The 21,581-nt window shown below is 48.9% G+C and overlaps 10 protein-coding genes across 10 annotated transcripts; 6 read left to right on the top strand and 4 right to left on the bottom strand.

The window, feature by feature from the left end:
* Window positions 1-19: 19 nt before the first annotated feature.
* Window positions 20-1,387, bottom strand: FPRO_10266 (uncharacterized protein; the record flags this gene model as incomplete). Its single annotated transcript, XM_031231210.1, has 1 exon — window positions 20-1,387. One exon carries the CDS (start codon window positions 1,385-1,387, stop codon window positions 20-22), a length of 1,368 nt encoding a protein of 455 aa, XP_031081270.1.
* Window positions 1,388-2,571: 1,184 nt separating this feature from the next.
* Window positions 2,572-3,837, top strand: FPRO_10267 (uncharacterized protein; the record flags this gene model as incomplete). The annotated part of the gene is made up of 1 exon (XM_031231211.1): window positions 2,572-3,837. The coding sequence occupies one exon, from the start codon at window positions 2,572-2,574 to the stop codon at window positions 3,835-3,837; it is 1,266 nt and encodes a 421-aa protein (XP_031081271.1).
* Window positions 3,838-6,521: 2,684 nt separating this feature from the next.
* Window positions 6,522-8,022, top strand: FPRO_10268 (putative neutral amino acid permease; the record flags this gene model as incomplete). Its single annotated transcript, XM_031231212.1, has 3 exons — window positions 6,522-6,917; window positions 6,963-7,916; window positions 7,963-8,022. The coding sequence occupies 3 exons, from the start codon at window positions 6,522-6,524 to the stop codon at window positions 8,020-8,022; spliced, it is 1,410 nt and encodes a 469-aa protein (XP_031081272.1).
* A 430-nt stretch (window positions 8,023-8,452) lies between these two features.
* On the bottom strand, window positions 8,453-9,986 carry FPRO_10269 (uncharacterized protein; the record flags this gene model as incomplete). The annotated part of the gene is made up of 2 exons (XM_031231213.1): window positions 8,453-9,467; window positions 9,514-9,986. 2 exons carry the CDS (start codon window positions 9,984-9,986, stop codon window positions 8,453-8,455), a joined length of 1,488 nt encoding a protein of 495 aa, XP_031081273.1.
* A 970-nt stretch (window positions 9,987-10,956) lies between these two features.
* On the bottom strand, window positions 10,957-12,056 carry FPRO_10270 (uncharacterized protein; the record flags this gene model as incomplete). Its single annotated transcript, XM_031231214.1, has 2 exons — window positions 10,957-11,134; window positions 11,182-12,056. The coding sequence occupies 2 exons, from the start codon at window positions 12,054-12,056 to the stop codon at window positions 10,957-10,959; spliced, it is 1,053 nt and encodes a 350-aa protein (XP_031081274.1).
* Window positions 12,057-12,368: 312 nt separating this feature from the next.
* FPRO_10271 (putative formamidase) lies at window positions 12,369-13,729 on the top strand (the record flags this gene model as incomplete). The annotated part of the gene is made up of 4 exons (XM_031231215.1): window positions 12,369-12,459; window positions 12,502-13,226; window positions 13,271-13,499; window positions 13,542-13,729. 4 exons carry the CDS (start codon window positions 12,369-12,371, stop codon window positions 13,727-13,729), a joined length of 1,233 nt encoding a protein of 410 aa, XP_031081275.1.
* An 82-nt stretch (window positions 13,730-13,811) lies between these two features.
* On the bottom strand, window positions 13,812-16,028 carry FPRO_10272 (uncharacterized protein; the record flags this gene model as incomplete). Its single annotated transcript, XM_031231217.1, has 2 exons — window positions 13,812-14,791; window positions 14,837-16,028. 2 exons carry the CDS (start codon window positions 16,026-16,028, stop codon window positions 13,812-13,814), a joined length of 2,172 nt encoding a protein of 723 aa, XP_031081276.1.
* A 601-nt stretch (window positions 16,029-16,629) lies between these two features.
* On the top strand, window positions 16,630-18,662 carry FPRO_10273 (uncharacterized protein; the record flags this gene model as incomplete). The annotated part of the gene is made up of 11 exons (XM_031231218.1): window positions 16,630-16,771; window positions 16,813-16,949; window positions 16,993-17,066; window positions 17,117-17,125; window positions 17,171-17,268; window positions 17,329-17,431; window positions 17,474-17,843; window positions 17,874-18,139; window positions 18,181-18,403; window positions 18,447-18,552; window positions 18,595-18,662. 11 exons carry the CDS (start codon window positions 16,630-16,632, stop codon window positions 18,660-18,662), a joined length of 1,596 nt encoding a protein of 531 aa, XP_031081277.1.
* A 719-nt stretch (window positions 18,663-19,381) lies between these two features.
* Window positions 19,382-20,080, top strand: FPRO_10274 (uncharacterized protein; the record flags this gene model as incomplete). Its single annotated transcript, XM_031231219.1, has 1 exon — window positions 19,382-20,080. The coding sequence occupies one exon, from the start codon at window positions 19,382-19,384 to the stop codon at window positions 20,078-20,080; it is 699 nt and encodes a 232-aa protein (XP_031081278.1).
* Window positions 20,081-20,732: 652 nt separating this feature from the next.
* Window positions 20,733-21,312, top strand: FPRO_10275 (uncharacterized protein; the record flags this gene model as incomplete). The annotated part of the gene is made up of 2 exons (XM_031231220.1): window positions 20,733-21,243; window positions 21,284-21,312. The coding sequence occupies 2 exons, from the start codon at window positions 20,733-20,735 to the stop codon at window positions 21,310-21,312; spliced, it is 540 nt and encodes a 179-aa protein (XP_031081279.1).
* Window positions 21,313-21,581: the final 269 nt, after the last annotated feature.

The following is a 21,581-nucleotide window of genomic DNA, read 5'->3' on the forward strand; positions in this document are numbered from 1 at the left end:
AAAAGTCTCAATACAACTACTAGTGCTTCTTCTTCGAGTTTACATTTCGTCCCGCTCCAACGCGAATCTTTTGACCGCCTCCTGCACGATGCCCCGTTAATAAATCGGGCAAATAATCCTGATCCATGATATCCTTCTTCCTCTGACGTCTCTGCTCCTCTCCCGCGCGTGTAAACTCCTTCTGATCTTCCGCGAGAATGAGATTATTTCCCCAGCCATTCTTACCGCCCGCGTTCTTTGGAAGACGACCATTCGCAGACCCGTGAACTGGTTTGGGAACACTGTAGACATTTCCACGATTGTTCCACTGAAAGTTCTTCTTGAGATGGATCTTGAAGTTGCCGTGCTCATCGGTCGAGCAGCTGACTCTGTTGAGGGTAGGTTGGCCGCACGAGGGGCAGAATTGCTTGCTCATTTCTTTGGTGATCTTGAAGCAGCCGTGGCAGCGTAGAACCCAGTTCTTGAGATGTGTGATTCGTGCGAGGGATGGTGCGACGAGGTTGAGGTTCATTCGGAGAGCGACGTTTTGCATGGCGTAATCGGATGTGAGGACTGCAGCTTGGAGGGTCTTTTGGACGGGCGCTGAGGGTGTCGCTCCTGTGTCTGCTGCTTGATGCTTCTTGAGGTTTGAGGGTGTGATCCAGCCGCCTTCATCGTCAGAGGCGTCGCCGTCAGATGCTTCTTCAACGGCTTCGATTGTTTCGTCGGCCTTTTCGCCTGGCTGTGCAGTCTCTGCGGTTGCGGTCTCTTCAATCGCGTTTGTTGTAGTCTCTGTGACCTCTGTGACTGACTCATCCTTGGACTCTGGCTCAGGGACAGTCTCTGTGACGGTGTCTTTTGCCTCTGACTGACTGGTCTCTCCGACCGTAGCCTGCTCAACAGGGTTCTCGATGGTCAGATTGTCAACAGCCTTCTCCAGAGTCTCCTCGACCTTCTCAGTCTCGGTCTCAGTCTTTGCCTCACCCTCAGTCTCAGTCTTCTCGCCCTCAGCAGGTTTGTTTGGCTTCCCATTCAAACCCTTCTGACCAGGTGTCTTTCTCAATCTCCAATCTCCTCCATTTCGCTCACACTCCAACTCATACCCCAGCGCCAAGACGTCAATATCAGGCTTGCTCAGGACAGCCAAATCTCCTGTTCTTCTCGCAAAGTCTCGAATGACTTTTACGCTCTCGGGGTTAGGCGATCGCAGGGTGATGAAGGGTAGAAGCGTCGTCTCTACTCGTGCTCGTGTGGCGGCATCTCGAATTTCGGAAATAATGCAGGGGAGGGTGTAGAGTTGCTCAGCTTTCGCGCGGAGGGTATTTGCGGGGGGGTCGTTCTTGATGAGAGGGCCTGTATCAAGTACAAGGCTGTGAATGGGCTTGTGAGGCGCTGCGTCTGAAGACATGATGATGGTTACCCGGTGTTTGGGGATTTGGATTGGCGATAATTTCTGTGGTGTTCATCGCGGGGCAAACTGGAATTTTTGGAAAGATAAGAGATAAGATAAGATAAACATTTTGTCATTGCACGTGAAGACGTGCATAAATTCATCAGCCAAGGATATTAAGTTCATCGGGTAACGGTCAAGTTCATCGAGGCTCGTGCACAACGTGCATTATTAATTGTTGCTATCGAACTCATGTCGCCATTTACATGTTGCTCTTGAATTGATACCGCCATTTAATTATTGCTATCGAACTAACACTCTCATATTGCGCCATACCTTTTCTCATACATTGACACGAAGGGCGTTACACCTTGTCCTGACAGTGACTCTTCACAGGGCGCGGTCGACATGACAAGGTGGTTGATTAATAATGGAGAATGCCGTCAAAACTTACCGTGATGGTCTCGGAGGGTCACCCGAGGAAAATAGTCTGGTCTCGCGTAAATCTGTGGCTTTTTTTGCTGGCTGTGACTCGAATTGTCAAGCCGTGCTATTTCTGCCGACGTCGGATTCAGCCGTAAGACGGGGTATAGATGATGAATCTGACAAATGTGAGATGAGAAACAAGGGCAAAGTCAATGAGGGACAGACAGCTAGACAGTAACAGAACAGTTTGACAGTCACAGAGCGAGCAGAGTAGAACAGAGGCAGAGGAATGTCATAGAAAACTTCTCATCACTCGATTTTTACGTACAAGACCCGCCGTAAATCCCCAGTGGACATCTACAGAACATCTGCAGTGGGTCCATCTCCAAATCTCCAAATCCAAAGCCCAAGATCAACATGTCTACAAACTTATCAATCGGATAAACGGGTGTAAGCACGTCCTCGAAATGACGAAAAATAAGCTTAGCTCTACACGGCTTAAAATTTCCGCTTAAAAATGACTACGCCATGATCTATTTCCAGGCCGGGGTCGGATCGGATGTCACCTTTTTTTTACATGCGCCCTACAACATGTCAACAAGCTAGGGATGGTATGGATGGATGGATCAGTCAATGGGTCAATCACAACAGGGCGCAGAGGAGCAGAGACAGAGATATAAATCCTGGGGGGTCAGCTGAGTTGGATTTTGGTCAAATAATCTTCATCACTGAGCTTCACTTGACTTTGCTTGAAACTCTGAACTCCATCAGCTACAATGGCAGCCAAGGTTCCGTCGTTTGTTGACGTTCAGGTCACAAAACTGCCTGCCTCTCCCCCAGAGTATGAACATCTCGGCATCCATCGAAACGGAAGCATTCATCCTTGGGGCTCAGCACATGCACTGGCATCAACTCTGAAAGGAAAAATGACAAAGAAACCAGAAGTCCAGATCCTCATCAATGGCCACTTCAACTCAAAGGTGTACACCACCAACTCTGAAGTCTCTGGTGTCGTCAACATCACGCCTGCTAGAAACACTCGCTACGATCGACTTGATATTTCTCTCGATGGACTTAGCGAGACGCGGAGGGATGGTCCTGACATGACGCACATGACATCTCATCGATTCCTTCGCCTTGAGATGCCCATCGACGAGTATCCTAACGATGTCCTTGAAGCTGGCGTCACTTATACATTCCCCTTCATCTTCAACATCCCAGCCCATCTCTCTTCCAAAGCATGTACCCACAAGACCGCCTCGGAAGATGTCTGGGAACGACACATGGCACTGCCTCCCACTCTCGGCGGCTGGGAAAAAGACGACATGGCACCTGATATGGCACGAGTGACATATAGCATCAAAGCCTATGTACTCACGCGAGCTAAGCAAGGATTCAACATTACTCTCGGCAACTCCCATACCATCAACGTCATGCCGACATCTTTCGAAGAGCCTCCTCTGAACATCACCGAACGAGACGATTTATACAAGATTGAGAGGTCCAAGAAGGTCAAGAAGAACATCTTTTCTGCTTCACAGGGCAGAATCTCCGCAGTGGCGGCTCAACCAGCTGCTATCCATCTCACCAAAGAGGGTTACGAAGCTAGCGGCTCCTCAATTCCCATCAGCCTTACTTTTGAACCTTCTGCCGCTGATGTGATTCCCCCACAATTCGCATCTGCTTCTCTCAAGATTCAGTCTCATACTTGGTTCCGCGATCAACCGATGATGAACCTACCAACACAAGGATCTTCAATTGCAAACTTTGGATATCCATTCTCAGTATCCCTCCCAAAAGCCTCCCCCAAGGTCCAATGGACTCAGAATGTCGACATGGCTAGCACCAAGGATTCGCCCGTCTTTCATACAGCTACAGTCGAAATTCCGTTCAAGCTGCCTACAGCCGATAAGATGTTTGTCCCAACATTTCACTCCTGTATTATCTCACGAGCATACACGGTCAAGGTCGTTTTGGAGGGCGATGTCAAGTTGGACTTGACAGTTCCAGTGCAAGTGGTTATGGGAACACCCGATGTCTAGGAAACTTTCGTTAGTGTTGCTTTGGGCTAGTTTGGCGTTTTCGGGATGCTCCAGTTTGATGAGAGATGAAAAGATATCCAGGCGAGCATTATCCGATAGAGTTAGATTTATTAATAGTAATTGTTTGTCATGACTGTTGCCCCAGGTTCCCCAGATCCACTGTGTAGCTGAAAGCTTGGAATGTGCCGTGTCCACAGTCTGCATGTCGCCAAGATTAGATGCAGACCGTTGAATTGGTCTGGGTCAGACTTCGAGTGCGGATGAGTGAGCTTATGGTTGAAGTCATGATCTTTGTAAGCGTGAAGGATGCATGTAACGCGTCATTGGTAGTTCAGGGTCGCGTCGCAATTAACCGTGAAGCGATCACTGCGATGTAATCAATTAAATCACACTAGCAACACGCAATTGGACAAAACCAGTCAGACTGCTACCAAGATCTCTTTGGGGAAATCCCCGGTCGTTGCAAACGAGCCGCATTGAAGCCGTCGCTGCCGATAGCGGCCGTGGATCTTACATCAGCGGGAATGACGAAATTGTTAGAGGATTTACCCCGGAGTTAAGAACATTGAGCTGGCAGAGACACTACTGAACAAGGGACACAGCTTCAACCTCCGGATTGTGTTCTGAAATGTAGGGTAAGATGGTGATTTGGTCGAGTCAGCACCAACGAGACGTCAACGTCATCTGTTTCATAAGCCAGTATTTTGTACGTATTTGAGGCCCGCTCGACGATTGAGGACTTATTCCATATATCACAATTTCACGCGAGCGCAGCGAGGAACAGCCCTCCGCTAGGAGCCCCCGGAGGGAACACCAAGGTCAGACTTAGGAATTACCCCATAAACTACGCGACTGTCTACATCGCGACAACACAATTAAACAGGCTGAATTACCCTATACTCTCCTACGTCAGAGTCAGGTGATCGGCATTCTCATTACTATTCTAGTCCATCCTGCATAAACTAACTTTTTAGCCCAATTTCACCCGTTAACTGCCGGCCCTTACGGAATACCCTCTCTAGCTCGTCTGCCTCTCCCCTCTCCAAAACCCCAATCTCTCACGTACAAATAAACTCCAACTCCAAGTCTAGAACTCTCTCACGATACTCCTCAGCTCCGTGCACTCGGGGTCGGCCGTTTACGGATGCCTTGACTCGGGGATTCCATTAGAAATAGGAATCACATCACAGATCGCTGGTTTCAGTGGGCCAGCAACTCCACAGCATTACGAGAGAAATACTTTGTCGACCAATGCGGTCCGCCATGACCAATGGGTTCTGTTTTAATGACGGATTTTAATCTGGTAGACATGGAGTTTATCAAGATAGGCCTGTTAGATAGGCGATGCGAATGCACTGATCACTGTGAACACCGAATACCGAAGCCAGTGTTTCGCGGAGATGAAGACGTTGCAGGCAGTAGAATGACAGTGAATGACAGTGAGTGAGGTAACTGACTGACGGCGTGATGGTCAGTATAGTCGCCTATTTTTATCAGGCATTACAGCGCGTGTTCATCGTATTAGCGGCTAGATCATCCCCCCAAGTCAAGTGACTTAACCGCGCCTCGATCACCAAATACCTCAGTGCCCCGAAACCTCACGCTCGAGCCAGAATATCCCACCTAGTATCGTACCATACACTTCCCATGCATTAAGCTCCTTCAAATCACATCGACATGCGCTATCTCGAGGCCACGAAATAAAAAAGACTCAGTGGTCAATGCTTGGCGTCCCCTGCAAGCTTTTATCATTCCCCATACCTCCAATCGCCACCCCTGACTAGTACACCTTCGAGAACATTTCGACGGGCGGCAGATTTTTTCCCGCGCACTTGAGGTCAAGCCAAGCCATTTTTGCAGATTTTTCGGATGCGGTATGTATGACACTCGTGCGATAAACAGCCACGGATCCGACTTGGCAGAGAAATGCCGGTGACAAGCCCGTGACTATTCCCGCCGCGACTCCCGATGAATCTGCTTCAGCGTCTACCGGCTGCTCCGCATTCTTAACAATTCTTCGTACGTAAAAGAACCCATTCTCTCCTCAACTTAATCTCTCCCCTTTGCGGAGTAAATCTCTGGGGAGAGTCCTGGGGCCCGCGATGATTGTAAAATTTGGTAATACGTAGAGGACGGAGAGTTTTATTGACTAATGCAAACATGGCTGCAGCCAAGCAAGAGGCTCTGTTGCGATCCACTTTAGGTAATCGAAAGGTTTTGGTGATCCACTGTAGGCGCGACATTGCAACTGCACACGAGCTCGAGCCTCATGACACGGAGTTTCGGCACCGTGAGAGCTTTTGGGAGGAGAGAGAGGACGAGTCTGTTTTTGAGGGAGTCTGGGGTCTGGGGTATTAGGTTCTGGTGAGGGAATTCGACATGTAAGAGAAACAGGGTTCGTGGGTTTATGGTTCAGATTCGTAGGTCGCCTCCGAAGAATGGTGGGACTATCTCGACCCACTGGCTGGTAGACTACAGAGATCGGCCTCATTCTCGGTGTCTGCTTATCTGTCTTTATAATAGACGTGTTCCCTCTTGTCTGTCCTCTCTGCCTCTCCTCATACTCATCCGACTAGACACCAATTACACTTATACTTATACTTATACTCATACACATATCCTTACATCACCACTACATATACTTATACATACACTTATACATATACTTACATCATACACACACCATGGACCAAATAAACACAGCCCCAACGGCTCCAACAGACTCGAAAAAGAGCCGTCGAGAATCAGTACCAGACATGTTTGACACACGAACCGGCGAAGTCGCCGAGATCAACGACATGGAGAAGCAAAAAGCCGCCGAGGGCAACGCACACTTCCATCGTCTCGGTTGGAAGCGATTGACAGTTGTACTGATCGTCGAGGCCATCGCTCTCGGCTGTCTATCTCTGCCCTCCGCCTTTGCCACCCTCGGCATGGTCGCTGGTGTTATTCTCACCGTCGGTCTTGGTTTCGTCGCCATCTACACATCGCACGTCGTTGGTCAGGTCAAGCTTGCTTTTCCTGAGGTTTCTCACTATGCCGATGCTGGTAGACTCATGTTTGGCAAGTTTGGTTACGAGGTTAGTACTCCCAAATGCTTGATTGATGTATACTGACTTGAATAGCTGGTTGGCGTCATGTTTGCTCTTCAGCTCATCTTCCTCGTTGGATCTCACTGTCTCACCGGAACAATCGCCTTCCTGAACCTCACCAACAATGGAGCATGCTCTGTCGTCTTTGGTGTCGTCTCTGCCATCATCCTCCTCATCGTCGCTATTCCTCCCTCATTCGCAGAGGTTGCTATCCTTGGTTACATCGACTTTGTCTCCATTTCCATCGCTGTCGCCATCACCATCATCGCAACTGGTGTCCAGGCCGGTGACTCAGTAGGCGGCATGTCTTCTGTTGACTGGTCTGCTTGGCCCAAGGACAACCTTAGCTTCACCGACGCTTTCATCGCCATCACCAACATTGTTTTCGCCTACTCCTTTGCTGTCTGCCAGTTCAGCTTCATGGATGAGATGCATACTCCTCGTGACTATGTCAAGTCAATCTGGGCTCTTGGTCTGATTGAGATTGGTATCTATACTCTTACTGGCGCCCTCATTTATGCCTTTGTCGGTTCCGAGGTCAAGTCGCCTGCTCTTCTGTCTGCTGGTCCCACCATCTCCAAGATCGCCTTTGGTGTCGCTCTTCCCGTCATCTTCATCTCTGGATCTATCAACACCACAGTCGTCGCCCGTTATATCCACGGACGTATGTTCAAGAACTCAATCATCCGCTACATCAACACCAAGATGGGATGGATCACCTGGTTGACCCTTGTCACTGTCATCACTGTTGTGGCGTTCATCATTGCCGAGGCCATTCCCTTCTTCAATGATCTCTTGTCCATTTCTTCATCCCTGTTCATTTCGGGCTTCACATTTTACTTCCCCTCTATCATGTGGTTCATGCTCATTCGAAAGGGACCTTGGCACTCAAAGGAGAACCTCCTTCTATCCATTGCCAATGGACTCATTTTCATTATCGGCATGATTGTTCTCGTTGGTGGAACATATGCTTCCATTGATGATATTGTGAGTTACCCTAGTCATTCTGCACCGACCTCGCTAACATTTCCAGATCCTCAAGTTCCGTCACGGCGAAGTCCGAGGTGTTTTTACTTGTGAACCAATTGCTTAAGCGAGGATGGATTTAGCGATAGCATTATGAATAGTGCAATGAATAGTACAATATTATGACTCAGTTATTGGACCTCGGAGTTGCCGGAATTGGATGTTGATCAAAATTTTCTGCATCAGATGTTGACGTCACTTGATCTGGATAAATTTGCGACGAATTGTGATTGGTGCGCAAATGTAATCGTTCGATTGGTCAATGGGATGATAAGATAAGTCTCGGCGAAAGACCCTTGATGCCGAGTCTTGGCCCAAGCTACGAACTGACTGATGATACCCGTGCACAGAGTAGTCATCTGGCTTCTCACTAGTAAATCAGTGAATCAAGTGAGCTGTTCATTACAAATACATAGAACGTGATAAGGGTGTCGGTTGAAGTCATGATAGGCCAGGACACGAATGAAGCAAATAGTCATTAATTATGTAGCATGCTATTAAACACCCCGATCCTGGCAATACTTGTCAACCTCCTTCTTCAACTGAGCCTTCTTGGTGACAACATTATCCATAATCTTCTTGACCAGGATATAGTCCTCATGAGTCAAAGATCCCCCACCACTCCAAACCCCCTCCTCCAAAACTGCCCAGAGACCGGATCCCTTTGCAACCTCCTCCATCAAGTCCATAACAGCAGTGAGCTGGTTAGGAAGCCAAGTAATGATCGGACTTCCGCCTGTAGCTGTAGGATGAAGAGTATGCTTGATGATGTACTCGCGAGTAAACATCCAGTGTCGCCATCGGAAGCTTCGAATGTGATCGAGGACGCGAAGGTACAGAACTGCGAGACCGTGATCGCCGGATTTGGTGAGGAAATCACGGACACCGACTTCGGACGCTGTTTCGCGGACATACTTGAGGAATGCGCGGTGAGGCTTGGGTCGATACTCTCTGAACTCGATGAGGATGTCGGTCAATGGGTTCTTGGGCATGGGGATCTCGCAGATGTGATCGAGAAGAGGAATGATGGCATCGTTGGCACCGGATTCTCCCCGGAAGAATTGAGGCTTGTCGTCGTATTGGCCCTCGTAGACAACACCATCAGGGAACATGGACTGCTTGGTGATGCCGTAGATGAACGTTCGGTAGGTCATGTAGTCTTTGGGGAGGGATTGACTCCACATGCCCTCCATGTTTGTCTCAATGATCTGCATGGCATTGAGGATGAGTTCCAAGCTAGCCTTTGCCTCTGCAATCTTGGCAGTGCTGTTGTCTTTCTCAACAGCGGCCAGCAGATCAACAGCGCCTTCAATCAGGCCGCCGGTCTGAGCGACCATGTGAATGTGAGTGAGGATGAAACCAGCCTCTGAAGACTTGGGGTCGAGACCTTTTTCGAAAGCGCGGACGAGACGGATGTTATCGTAGTCATCGTGTCCTTGCTCAGGATGAACGAGCCAGTAGTTGTAGAGGGCGTAGGAAGCGGCATAAGACATGAATGCGGGGATGTCGAGACTAGGTCTGGGTCAGCGAGGTCAATTGGATTGAGTGGTAAACTTACATCTCGGCACACTTGACAAGAGGTCCAGCGATACACTTGGGAAGTGTCTGGCGTCCAAGTCCGTAACCGCCATCATCACTCTTGCTATAAGTCTCCCAACAAGGTTCAAGGAGATAGGAAGAAGCAATGAAGCTGTAATCTCTAAATGCAGCAGTAATAGCAGCCATATCTCTCTTGTCCGTCCCAGGAACAACGAGATTATCAATCTCAGAGGTCAAATCAGGGAGAGCTCCACTGTCGATGAGAGGCCCAAGAGCAAAAGTCGCCAGCAAACCTGGGGTGCCATCTTCCTTGAGGATCGGGATTTCGTCAAGAAGGTTTGAAACAGGATCAAATTGAGAAGGGAGTTTCTTCAAAGGAAGTGAGAAAGGCAGATATCCTGTGCGAGTTGTGATGGTGAAAGGATCCTCGCCCTCTGGTAGTTCAGAGGGGTCCTTTCGGAGGTATGGGAAGAGGGTGTTTGCAGCAGACATTTTGTGATGATTTAAATTGACTGGCTTGAATTGATGATTTGAGTATGGGAGACTTGGCGTCTATATACATTGAGGCCGGAATTACTATCGTGGCCGGAAGCCTTCCGGCCTTCGCCCTTTGTGAACAATGACAAGCAACCGATGATACCCTGACCGGTTTTAGTCTGATGGCTTGATAGCTGCCAATCTGAGAGATAGTATTGATAATGGTATCGTGGGGATTCCGAACTAACGGTACGCCCGGAGCTGGGCCCGTGTTGAATCCACATACCCCGCGATATCTAGTTTCTAGAACGATTGACACCAAGAGTATTCTCGACTCGTACGCGTGGTTCACCGCAACTTGGCTAATCTCTTACACAACAATAACTCCAACGAGCCCATGAAAGAATTTCAAGAGATCACGAGATCGGTATAACATGTTCATATGATCAAAGATAGTTTGTCCCAAACTCTCGGCAATCAGTGGTGGATGGGTGGAGCACCGCCTTGTCGTGACATCCGCCCTAGATTGACAAGCTAGTCAACGCCTTAATCTGACAAGCTGGGGTAACACGGGAGATAGACGAGTAATTGACGTTTTATTGATAACATTATGTACAGTGTCGGAGGCTATCAGGGTGCGCCTTAGTTTGACATAGATATAAGTGATTTCGGGATTGTAGTTATTGGTCAATTGGGGTGTTATCTATGGGAGATGAGGATGCCGATACGGAGACTTGTTGATCCCGGGCCCCGAAGTATTGTCAAAGAATGTGCTGTATCCCTCCAGCACGAGAGATCTTGGGGGTCAGTCTCCCTTCGACCCAAGGAGTGGACTGAATGGAGCTGGGATGATTGCTCAATCTTGGCCAGCTTATCTACGTAGCTTGCACACAATGAGGCAAACTTTGAACGGAAACTCGGTCTGGATATAGTGCAATTAAATTAAATGACTGAATGACATATAAAACTGCAATTGACTGTACGCTCAACTGACATCTCTACGAGGAGCCTCATCAAAGACCTTTCTCAATCTCTCATCCAACCATTTCACATCCTCCATGTTCCCAGGCGGTCCACCAGCCCAATGTCCCCAAATAGAAGGATAAACATCCAGACTCGCATTGTCTCCCATGCACTGAACCTCATACTCTGAGTCCTCGGGCCTAAAAAGTCAGCATCAACACCATCCATAACACCACGGGCTACTCACGGAAAGTAGAGATCCGTCTTGCTGGGAAGAACCAAGATCCTCGCCTTGATAGCCTTCATCGCCTTCTCAAAATCCCCATTATACGGTTCCTGTCTACTCACATCTCCCGCCTGCCACGTATGAAGCATCACGAGTAGATTCTCAGGGTCTTTGCTAAGCGCCCACTTCTCCCAGAAACTCTTCATAAACTCTTCAAGATCTGCAGCACCGTAATGCTTCTTGAACAATTCATGTCGGTAGAACGCCTGCGAGAAACCCCAGCCTGCGTAACCCCTCCCAAAAGCCTTCAAGCCAACGTCTTTCTCTTTCTCGGTCCATTTTCTGTCTGTGGTTTCGACGCGTCCTTGGATACTTCCTGCAGATGTGCATCCCTTTGCTGCGAGGAGCGCTGACTTGACGCCTTCGAGAAAGACTTGGTTGTGCAGAGATGTCTTGGCTGATCCGCAGAAGGGAACACAAATGTCCATAAAGTCGGGATATTGCGTAGCCCATTGAAATGTCTGAGCCGCACCCATTGACCAACCCAAAACAGCCCTGAGATGCTTCACTCCAAGATGGCCCATCAATTGATGCTGGGCCCTGACATTGTCGTAGAACGAAACATCAGGGAACGGACTGATATCCGAGTTTGACGGACTCGTAGACTGCCCATTCCCAAAAAGAGCCGTTATGATAATAAAGTACCTCCCCGGATCAAGAGTCTTGTCCTTCCCAACAAGCCACTCATTGTCGGATATCGCACCCGAGAACCAACTCGGATAAAGCACAGCCGGAAGTCCAGCCTCGCCAAAAGTCTTGTACGCAATCACCGCATCTGGCAAAACCTTGCCATTCTGAAGCTCAAAGTCTCCGAGGGAAAAAGTCTTGACGTCCATGGTTGCTGCTCGACACCCTCATCTGCCGAGGACACCCCCATCTCATATACCAATCTCGATACGGCTGCGGCGTACAGTGTCCAGACTGTACCAGCGTCATGCTAATCGCGGGGTTTCGCCCTTGGGTGACAATGCAACCACCTGCTTTATCAGGAATGTCACAAGACGAGCTTATCATCTTATCTCGTGCGGAGATGCGGAGGCGTGCGGCGAGATAGTCTTATCTATCAACTACACTATCACTATTATAAGAAGATACAATTGAGACAATTGAAAGACACTATTTGTATCATCTCATCAAAAATCAATACAATGCCTGGCAAGATCCGTACAGCTCAATCCGTGTCCTTTGACAAACCTGCCTCCGAGCAGCCCCATCTCCACAACAGATGGCATCCAGATGGTATGCCTCCACTAACTCAATTGACAGATCGCTAATTTGTAGTCCCGAGTATTGCAACCGTTGAACCAGGAGAGACAGTCAAGATTGAGTGTCTCGACTGGACAGGCGGTCAAATCGGCAACAATGACAGCGCAGACGATGTTCGCGATGTTGACCTAACTAAAATCCACTATCTCACCGGCCCATTCGACATCAAAGGTAGCCAACCTGGCGATCTCCTCGTCGTCAACATAACCGACGTCCAACCCTTTGACCATTCACCCTGGGGCTTCACCGGAATATTCGCCAAAGAGAATGGCGGTGGCTTTCTCGACGAACACTACCCCACCGCCGCCAAAGCAATCTGGGATTTCGACGGCGTCTACTGCTCAAGCCGTCATATTCCCGGCGTCCGCTTCCCCGGCCTGATCCACCCCGGAATCCTAGGCTGTGCCCCATCCGCTGAGATTCTCGCAGAGTGGAACCGTCGAGAGGCAGAGCTCGTTTCGTCAATGGCTGATTCTACCAAGATTGTGGCTCAACCGCCGAATGAGATTAATGCACACGGTGGAAAGGCTACAGGTGATGTTTTGGCAAAGATTGCGAAGGAGGGAGCGAGGACTATACCTGGTCGACCTGAACATGGAGGAAATTGTGACATTAATAACATTTCCCGTGGATCTACGACGTATCTTCCCGTTCATGTTGAGGGAGCAAAGTTTTCTGTTGGAGATCTCCATTTTAGTCAGGGCGATGGCGAGATTAGTTTCTGCGGTGCCATTGAAATGGTGAGTCTCGACACATTCACGTTGACTACTGTCTGACAATTTAGGCTGGCATCATCACGATCAAGTTTGATCTCATCAAAGGCGGCATGAAGTCTCGAGGCCTCAAGAGTCCGGTGTACAGACCAGGCGACATGGGCCCTACCTTTAGTCCCTCACGCTACCTCATCTTTGAGGGCTTCTCCGTCGACGAGAACGGAAAGCAGCATTTCATGGATGCAACCATAGCTTACAGACAGTCATGTCTCCGCGCAATCGAATACCTCAAACAATTCGGTACGTCACCTTCACACACAGAGAACTCCACTGACAATGTAGGCTACTCGGGAGAGCAAATCTACCTCTTACTCTCCTGCGCGCCCATCCGCGGCGCCATCGCAGGAATAGTCGACATCCCCAACGCGTGCACAACTCTCGGCATACCGATGGACATTTTCGACTTTGACATTTCTATTGAGAGCGAGCCTGTTGCTCGAGATATGGGTGCTTGTCCTGTGTCTAAGTAGGAAGTCCAACATCTCGTTTAAATTCTTGCAGCCACTCTGCGTTGTCGACGGGGGTTTGGTTCCAAGGATCGTCACTGTTCTGTTAGCCAATGAAATTTGCATATCGGGAAACGTACTCATCGTATAATATCCATCGTGCTTGGTACTTTAATTCGTCGTCGCTGGGGATATGCCGGTTGGGGTTGTTGGGAGACATTGTCGTCATGACGAATCGGGAGAGTTCCCGCTTTAATCGACGATAGCTGTTGTTGTCGTTGATAAAGAATGGCGTCTGTGTTCGTACTTTATCTCGTATAAGTGCCCTCGACTCTGGCGTGCTGTGCATAGAAATCGCTGGTATTTCCGGTACTCCCTCTGGAGAAAGAGATCGATTCTCGACCCAGGGCTGCAACATGTCCAGCTCCATCGAAGCATCCAACGGTACAGCTGTATCTGTTTGACCCCATAGAAAGTAAGAATCATTCACAGACTCATTCGCCAACGCCACAAGAGTCTCAGCCCTCTGACGAAACGGCTCCAGCCAAACCGTCGAACTCCAAACAAGCCTCATCAAAAAGTCCAGAAACCTCCTCGACGGATGCGAAGATGCTGTCTCCGTCCGATTCAAGACATTACACGCCTCCTGCTGCAGTTCAGAATCTGTTGGAAAATGCCCCATGGATGTATGAGCAGTCATGTACTGCTGCAGCGCCGCCTCCAGCTCGCAATTCTCAAAGATATTTCCCTTTCCATTGATCTTCAGCTGGCTCAATCTCCCCTCTGCTAATTGCTTCGTTGGTCGGAGTTTAGCTTGGTTGGCGATCTCGGTAGCTGACATGAACAAGTCCCATAGCCAAGACGGGGATAACGACGCTTGGTTGGGGGAGGATATTTCTGCGCCGAGGATCACGGAACATGCTTCAAAGTGAAGTTCGGGATCTGGTGGCATTATAAACTGATGGCGATTTCGCATGTAGTATTCTAGTTCGAGCTTGATGAGTTCGTATGCACTTGTGGGTGTATCTGCTGGGCCTCTTGTAGCTGCGAATGGAAGAGGCGAGTTTCGTTCGTAGTGAATGAGGTCTAAAAAGGTTAGAAAGAGCTTGTTGATCCGTCTCGTGCACTTACAAGGAGGCATGGCATTGTCGATCCTCTCAATGACCTTGCCCTCAAACCCCCAATCACCCTTCCAGTGCTCCATGGTACTCCCAGCTTTAAAATGGTCTGCCAAATGATCAACCCTGCTCGCCCAGGTCGTAAGATTGATACCGCAGAATCCACATCTCGATTTAACCTCTTGCGTCATGACTTTCCAATCATCCATCGGCCATTTGAGAAACTTAGACATGTGAACTAGTCTCAAATGCTGCTGTAGATGGTCCTTCCGATGATATGTCCGCTCTTCAATCGGTCGCTCGATGCATGCACTCTGATTGTGTCCATCGAGATGCGTTTTGTCGGGGTTCTTGACGCCACAGAAGACACAAAGAAGCCCCTCTTCTGGATGCATCGCTGTCGGTCCATTTGGCGAACAGACCCAATTCTCAAGCGATAAATGAAGAGACTTTTCATGACGCTGCCAATCGTATTTTGTCTTGAAGGTTTCTGTACAGAAAGTGCACTGATATGTATTCTGTGCCTGGAGGAGATTCGTCCTCACTTCCTTTCTCATCTTTGTACGCCTCCTTCGACTGTGCCGTTTGAAAATGTCAAAGGACGTCGATGATTGTTTTGAATGAGCAGAACTGTACGACCCAGAATCATGACTTGACACTGACGTTCCTCTACTGCTGATTGACGACCCATGACTTCGTGATCTTCCCTGCCGGGTTGAGAAAGCAGCTACAGCTCGTGAGATGTCATCAACAGTCGCAGCCTCATGTTCCGGCGGTGAATTCGCCCATCGCTGCAGCGGATTCATATGCTCAAACGGCGCAGGAGTCGCCCGTCGCCGCGGTGTATCGATCGGCGTGTGATGCCCCGAAGAATTCCCCGAATCATCATTCCGAAACATTGGCGATGTCGGCCGAGACGAATGGACCTTTGCTCTCCTCCTCGCATTCGCAAACCAATTCGTGACCTGCTGTCTATTCAGACTCGTCTGCTCTTGAAGATCCTGGACATCTTGGATGGTAGGATACGGATGCCTCTCATGCGCGGCGAACCAATTCCTCAGAATCTTGACAGACTCGGATGAAAAGCGATTGCCGATTTTTGGGGGCGCTGTTGATGTCTGCAGAATACCAGGGGAGATAGTCTCAGCCTCAGCGGCATTTTGAAAGTCTGCAAAGTCGATGAAGAGATCGCCTGGGTCTGCCATGTTGTGGTGGTGATGGAATTTGGAGGTCATGGGGTTACGATGAGTTTACGGCGAAGTCTCGGACATGTTCAGAAAGGGCGGATCCACATTTTAGTCTTGATTGGTGAGTCAGGATTGGTCCAGTGAAAGTGAGACTCAAAGTTCATGATGTGCAAATTGGGGATAGTGAGACTGGCGTTGGTCTTGACAATGAATTGCTAGTGTTGTATTGGGTCAAGACAAAGAGAAATGATAGGTAAATCTGCTGGCAGGGTTCATGAGATCAGTCCCAAAAGAGCCTCGTCCTCCTCAGTCCGTGCGGTCGATGCGGAGGTGCGGCGTGAACCAGTGGGGTTGTCTCATCACTCAATTGACAAGCAGAATACGAGAACTATTTTACATTTAATAGAGAGAGGATAGAGATAGAATAGCGGTTATGGCTTTATATGTCTGCCCACTTCCCGCGTTATATGCCTCACCAGCTAGTGCATCGTTCCGTGGAGTGGAGCAGCGATGATGTGCTTTGATCCGAAATCACGTCTACGATAAAAACGATATCGGAGATTTAACGAATCTCAAAAGTAACTCTTTCACTATCAAATCCTCAGGCTAATCGCGTAAAATGACCAGAATTAACGCGACAGAGACGACTCCTTTGATACCGGAGATACCTCCCGAGGTCTCGGATGTCGAGAGGAATACCGATGAGCCGAAAACGTATAGCCATGCGTTTATTGCGAGAGTAGTTGTCGCGTTGCTGATTGGTACGTCTTCTCGAAATTGAAGACCGAAGCTGACTGTTTAGGTATCTTTACTTCCAACGCCGACGGCTCTTTGGTGCTGGCTACTCATCCGGTGATTGCATCCGAGTTTGGCAAGCTTCAGGATTCGAGTTGGTTATTCATCAGCTTCATGTTGGCTAGTGCGGCATCTCAAACGATTGTATGTCAACCAATTCTGGAGGCGAGCCGGGCTAATTAAGTAGTACGGAAAATTGAGCGACATCTTTGGACGAAAGACGATATTGATCTTTTGCTACGGACTCTTTGCTGTTGGATGGTGAGTTCAGACCCGACGAATTAAGCACTTGAATCTGGCTAATAATTCAGTGCCCTCGTGTAAGTCTATGCCTAACAGTATAGCTTCCGTCTAACAAACTTTAGAGGCGCCGGTCAGTCGATGTGGCAAGTCATCCTAGGTCGCGTAATCTCTGGATCTGGAGGTGCAGGAATGACAACAATGGCATCAGTCATCATAACTGGTACGACACCTGTCATGCAATCCAATTCAAGCTGACCATTAGAACTCGCACCTCTTCGAGAAGTCGCCTCATGGCAAAGCTACATGAACGTCATCGCCACCGTCGGCCGTAGCATTGGTGGTCCACTCGGAGGCTTTCTCGCTGATACAATCGGCTGGAGATGGTGAGTTTATCACTCTATTAATAGTTCATACTGACAGGGCAGGTCGTTCCTTGGACAATCGCCGATATTCGCTGTATCCATGATCATCGCTGCCATCCTCCTCCCCTCTACAACCCAGACCGAGGGCGCAACTCTGGAGCGCATCAAGAGAATCGACGCACTCGGGGCTCTACTTTTGGGCGGCTCTGTCCTCGCTTTCATGGTTCCCCTCGAAATTGGCGGCCAGAAGATCCCGTGGACTCATCCCCTCGTGCCAACTCTGGCAGCCGCTGGTGTCATTCTCTCAGCTACATTCGTACTGGTCGAGTCACGCTGGGCCAAGGAACCAATCTTTCCTCTTCGTTTACTCAAAAGTGGCGATGTCACAAAGACGTATCTCATTGCGTTTGGTCAAGCAGCTGCACAGCTTGGAGTAAGTGTCTCAGTACTGTAAGCGGCCTAGGCTGACCATCAGATGATGTATACCGTCCCCATTTACTTCCAGGTCACTCAGCGTGTGTCGAGCACAGTCGCAGGTGCTCATCTGTTCCCTGCAGTCATTGGAAATACAGTCGGAGGCATAGCAACAGGCTTGATCATCAAAAGAACTGGTCGATACAAGGCACTCATAATCTTCTCAGCTGTATCGTCAATCACAAGCTACACTCTGATGCTGCTACGCTGGCACGGACAGACCAACTGGCTGGAGTCACTCTACGTCTTCCCAGGGTACGTGCTCCCGTCTTTCTAATTCTATGCTAACCATTCAGGGGTCTCGGCATGGGTATCGCTCAAAGTGCAGCCTTTATCGCTCTCCAAGCTTCCATCGACCCCAAAGACAAGGCAGCAGCGTCTTCTGGAATCTTCCTGTCTGTAACTCTGGGGTCAGTTGTTGGCATGGCTGGTACTAGTGCAGCCATCCAGGGCCTTCTCAGACACGACATCCAGCAAAACCTTAGTGACCTCGGAAAGTCTCAGCACTTCATTGACGATGTGAGTCATTCCATTGCGTTTGTGAAGTCTGCTAAGTTTCTAGGTCATTCGAAAAGCTGCCGAGAGTGTCTCCTTCATCGAAGAAGCTTCCGAGCCTATCAGAAATGTGCTGATTCAAGGTTATATCAGAGGAATCGAGTATGGTCACGGTATGTAGATGTCCCCTTGGTGAGACTCGACTAACAAATCAGGACTCTCCATCGTGTTCTCCGGGATCACGCTCATCACTGCTCTACTACTCAAGGAGCGTAAACTTTAGTGAGAGCGCAGTGAGTTCACCTTCGGCAAAAGGTCTGAAGTCGTCGTAGCACAGAAGTGGCATGGAGGGGGGCTGTATCAAGTTTGAAAACGTTCTGACGCGTTTGAGGGCACATCCATTGTAAGCTGTGAAGTAGGCGAAAGTCTATTTGTTGTTCCCTGTAACTACAAAGTCTATCGCAAGGTTTTCAAGCTGATTTTAAAGCCAAAAGTCTAACTTTGACCCCCAAATCAAGTAATCACGTATAAAAAAGTAAAACGTAAAGCCAAAGGTAGTTCTACAATGACATACGAAATAGGGTTTCTGGAAGGACTTGGTACAAGTATCAGGGGAACAAGCACGGCCATGGGCTGGTGAACACTGCAAGCCTCTGTCTATGACTCTGGGCCACTTCCTCAAACTCACTAACGACTTGCCACTGCGAACAGGAAGTTAATAATGTTGGCCTGACTCAGCAAGGGTACAGTTCTATTTTAAATAGAGCGCGTCTCCCATGTTCAGCTGGACTTGTTTCTTCCCTCCAAACATTTCCCATACACTCTGCACTCTGCAACTTTGACTCACCTTTACCTTTGTTCGTTATCACAGCAGACCCTCCTCACTCCTACTCTTCATCCTTTACACTCTGCGCTCTTGAGCCTATACCCCCAAAAGACGAGTTGACACCTGTTTCTTGCGACGAAATTTCTAGAACAGACGCTGTTGCTCTCACAAACAAGATGTCTCATGAACAGACTAGCCTCGTGGCTCCCAACTTGGACCAGATAACCCAGACCGAAACAAACATGACCCCCGAGGAAAAGCTCAACACTCGAATCATGGCTTGCGACATCCAGCGGTTTTATGAATGTGTCCGACGCGAAAAACATGTCTTCTGCCGTTGGTTCTCTCACTATGAGATTAATTTGGCCAAGTTTCTTGAACCGCATTGCACCCTGTTCAAGGACGAACGAAACTGGCCCGAGGCCTGGTTCGACAACGAGAGAGAGCTCATCAACGACCTAAAGACCTTCCGACGCATGGCGAAGCAGTTCCTGCAGCAGTGGACACGAGATGTGGCTGCTCAGATCCTCAGTGTCCGAAACACTGCCCTCAACAAGTTCTTCACCGCTGAGGATGTCTCTCTCGCAGCCAAGCTTGAGCCTAATCCGCTGGTCAGCAATGCTGGTCCTCTGGACTGGACTCAGAGTGAAATGTCCTTTGATAAGACTCTGTCCAAATTCCGATTCCTGGCGAACGACATGTTGCAGGGGATGAAAGGAGGGCCTACCATGGAGCGACCTGGTCATCCGTGGACACGAATGGAGGGGTTTGATGTTTTGAACTTGATGATCAGGAATGCAGAGGATCCTCACTATGAAGATGAGGGGGAGGAGGTGTTCAAGGATGAGATTGTCCCCTTCTATGGGTTTTACTAGAGACGACAGAGTCTTGGTATTGATCGCGAACCGTATCGTGAATTGGTTGGCTTAGGGTTGGGTTGTTTTTATTGGAGTTTGATGTCGACCTGTTTTCTCGAAAGAGTAGTCAGACTTGGTGCACTGATTAATACACTTGTGTTTGCTTTTGCATAATTGAATCTGCAAATTGAGTCAAGAAATGTCGGATGCTTGCTGGTAGTGTCCAAAATGAGATGATGGAATCACGTCGAGCAATTCCTTCATCTGACTAGGCCATCAATTCCTAAACCAACCTGGTGCAATAAACGTAGTTTCCTTCAACTGACAAACCATATTCATTTCAAGATTGGATGTCATCTCATACTAAACATGCGCCGTTTGTAGACAATATTCTGCATTAGGGGCGCTCATAGGGTAGAGTACCTTGTGAACCCTGTCAGCAAATCAATGACAGCAAATCAGGCAGAATCCCCATATTTCAAGGCTGACAGACGGCACGTGACTCTATTGCGGAGTCTGCGAAAGGCTGCCTAAGATGCCTTGTCTGAAGATTGGAGTATGTAGCACAAAGAGACTCATAAATATCTCCTCTTCTCGCCATTTCATCACACTTATTAGACACTCAATACCAAACACTTGACTCTCCATCTCACGTGTCGCATCTGACATCATGTCCGCATCGGAGCCCTTCACCCTCTTTCACAAGTTTCCCCCGGAGCTCAAACTCGACATCCTAAGCTTCTGCACCAGAAACGACCTAGTCTGCCTCTCACTAACCGGCCCAGACATGCGAAATCTCGTCGCACCACTCATCCCCAGCAAACCTAATCTCACATGGGTCGATCAGCTGGGTCCAACACCAGACATCCCTTCAGAATGCCATGATCCACACCGTAATAACACCCTCCGCCGTCAAGATTGCGTCGGCGCAAGAGACCAACAAGTCGTCTACTCCCCAATAAGCCATCGCTTCAGACGCCATGAATACAGAGGAAAAATCTGCTACAGATGTCGAAACTACCCATCCGCCCACCCAGTCTGCAATGTTCCATACTGCAAGAAGCATTGTGCATGCATTTCGTGTCCTTTGTTCATGAGATTGCGGGGTTGGATGGGTGATCGCAAGTACTGTGCGGAGTGCAATCAATTCACCACTCGAACAAAGAGAAACAATGGAAGATGTACGTATTTTTTCTCGTCTCTAACAATATCTAATTATAGTACAGGCACTCACGGGCGGAAAAAGGTGAGGAAAACACCAAACAACCATTGGAGCCGTAGCAAAGGATTATCCTACGGAAATCGGTGGTGGAGGAAATGGGGGACACACGGGATTGACCACGAGGCATACCAGCCCAAAGACACCGGAAGACGAAACGCGAGAGTCGTTTAACCGCGTCATTTCCTCCGAGCGAGATCTGCTCCTTTGATGTGTACCAAGACGCTAGACGGGATGCTACGTGGGTGTATGGGGAAGCCTCCACCATTGAGCGGCGAGCTCGGGACGTTCGGCATAGTC

The sequence above is a fragment of the Fusarium proliferatum genome (genome assembly GCF_900067095.1).
Source record: "Fusarium proliferatum ET1 genome assembly, contig: FPRO_scaffold005, whole genome shotgun sequence".
Classification (NCBI taxonomy): Eukaryota; Fungi; Ascomycota; class Sordariomycetes; order Hypocreales; family Nectriaceae; genus Fusarium; species Fusarium proliferatum.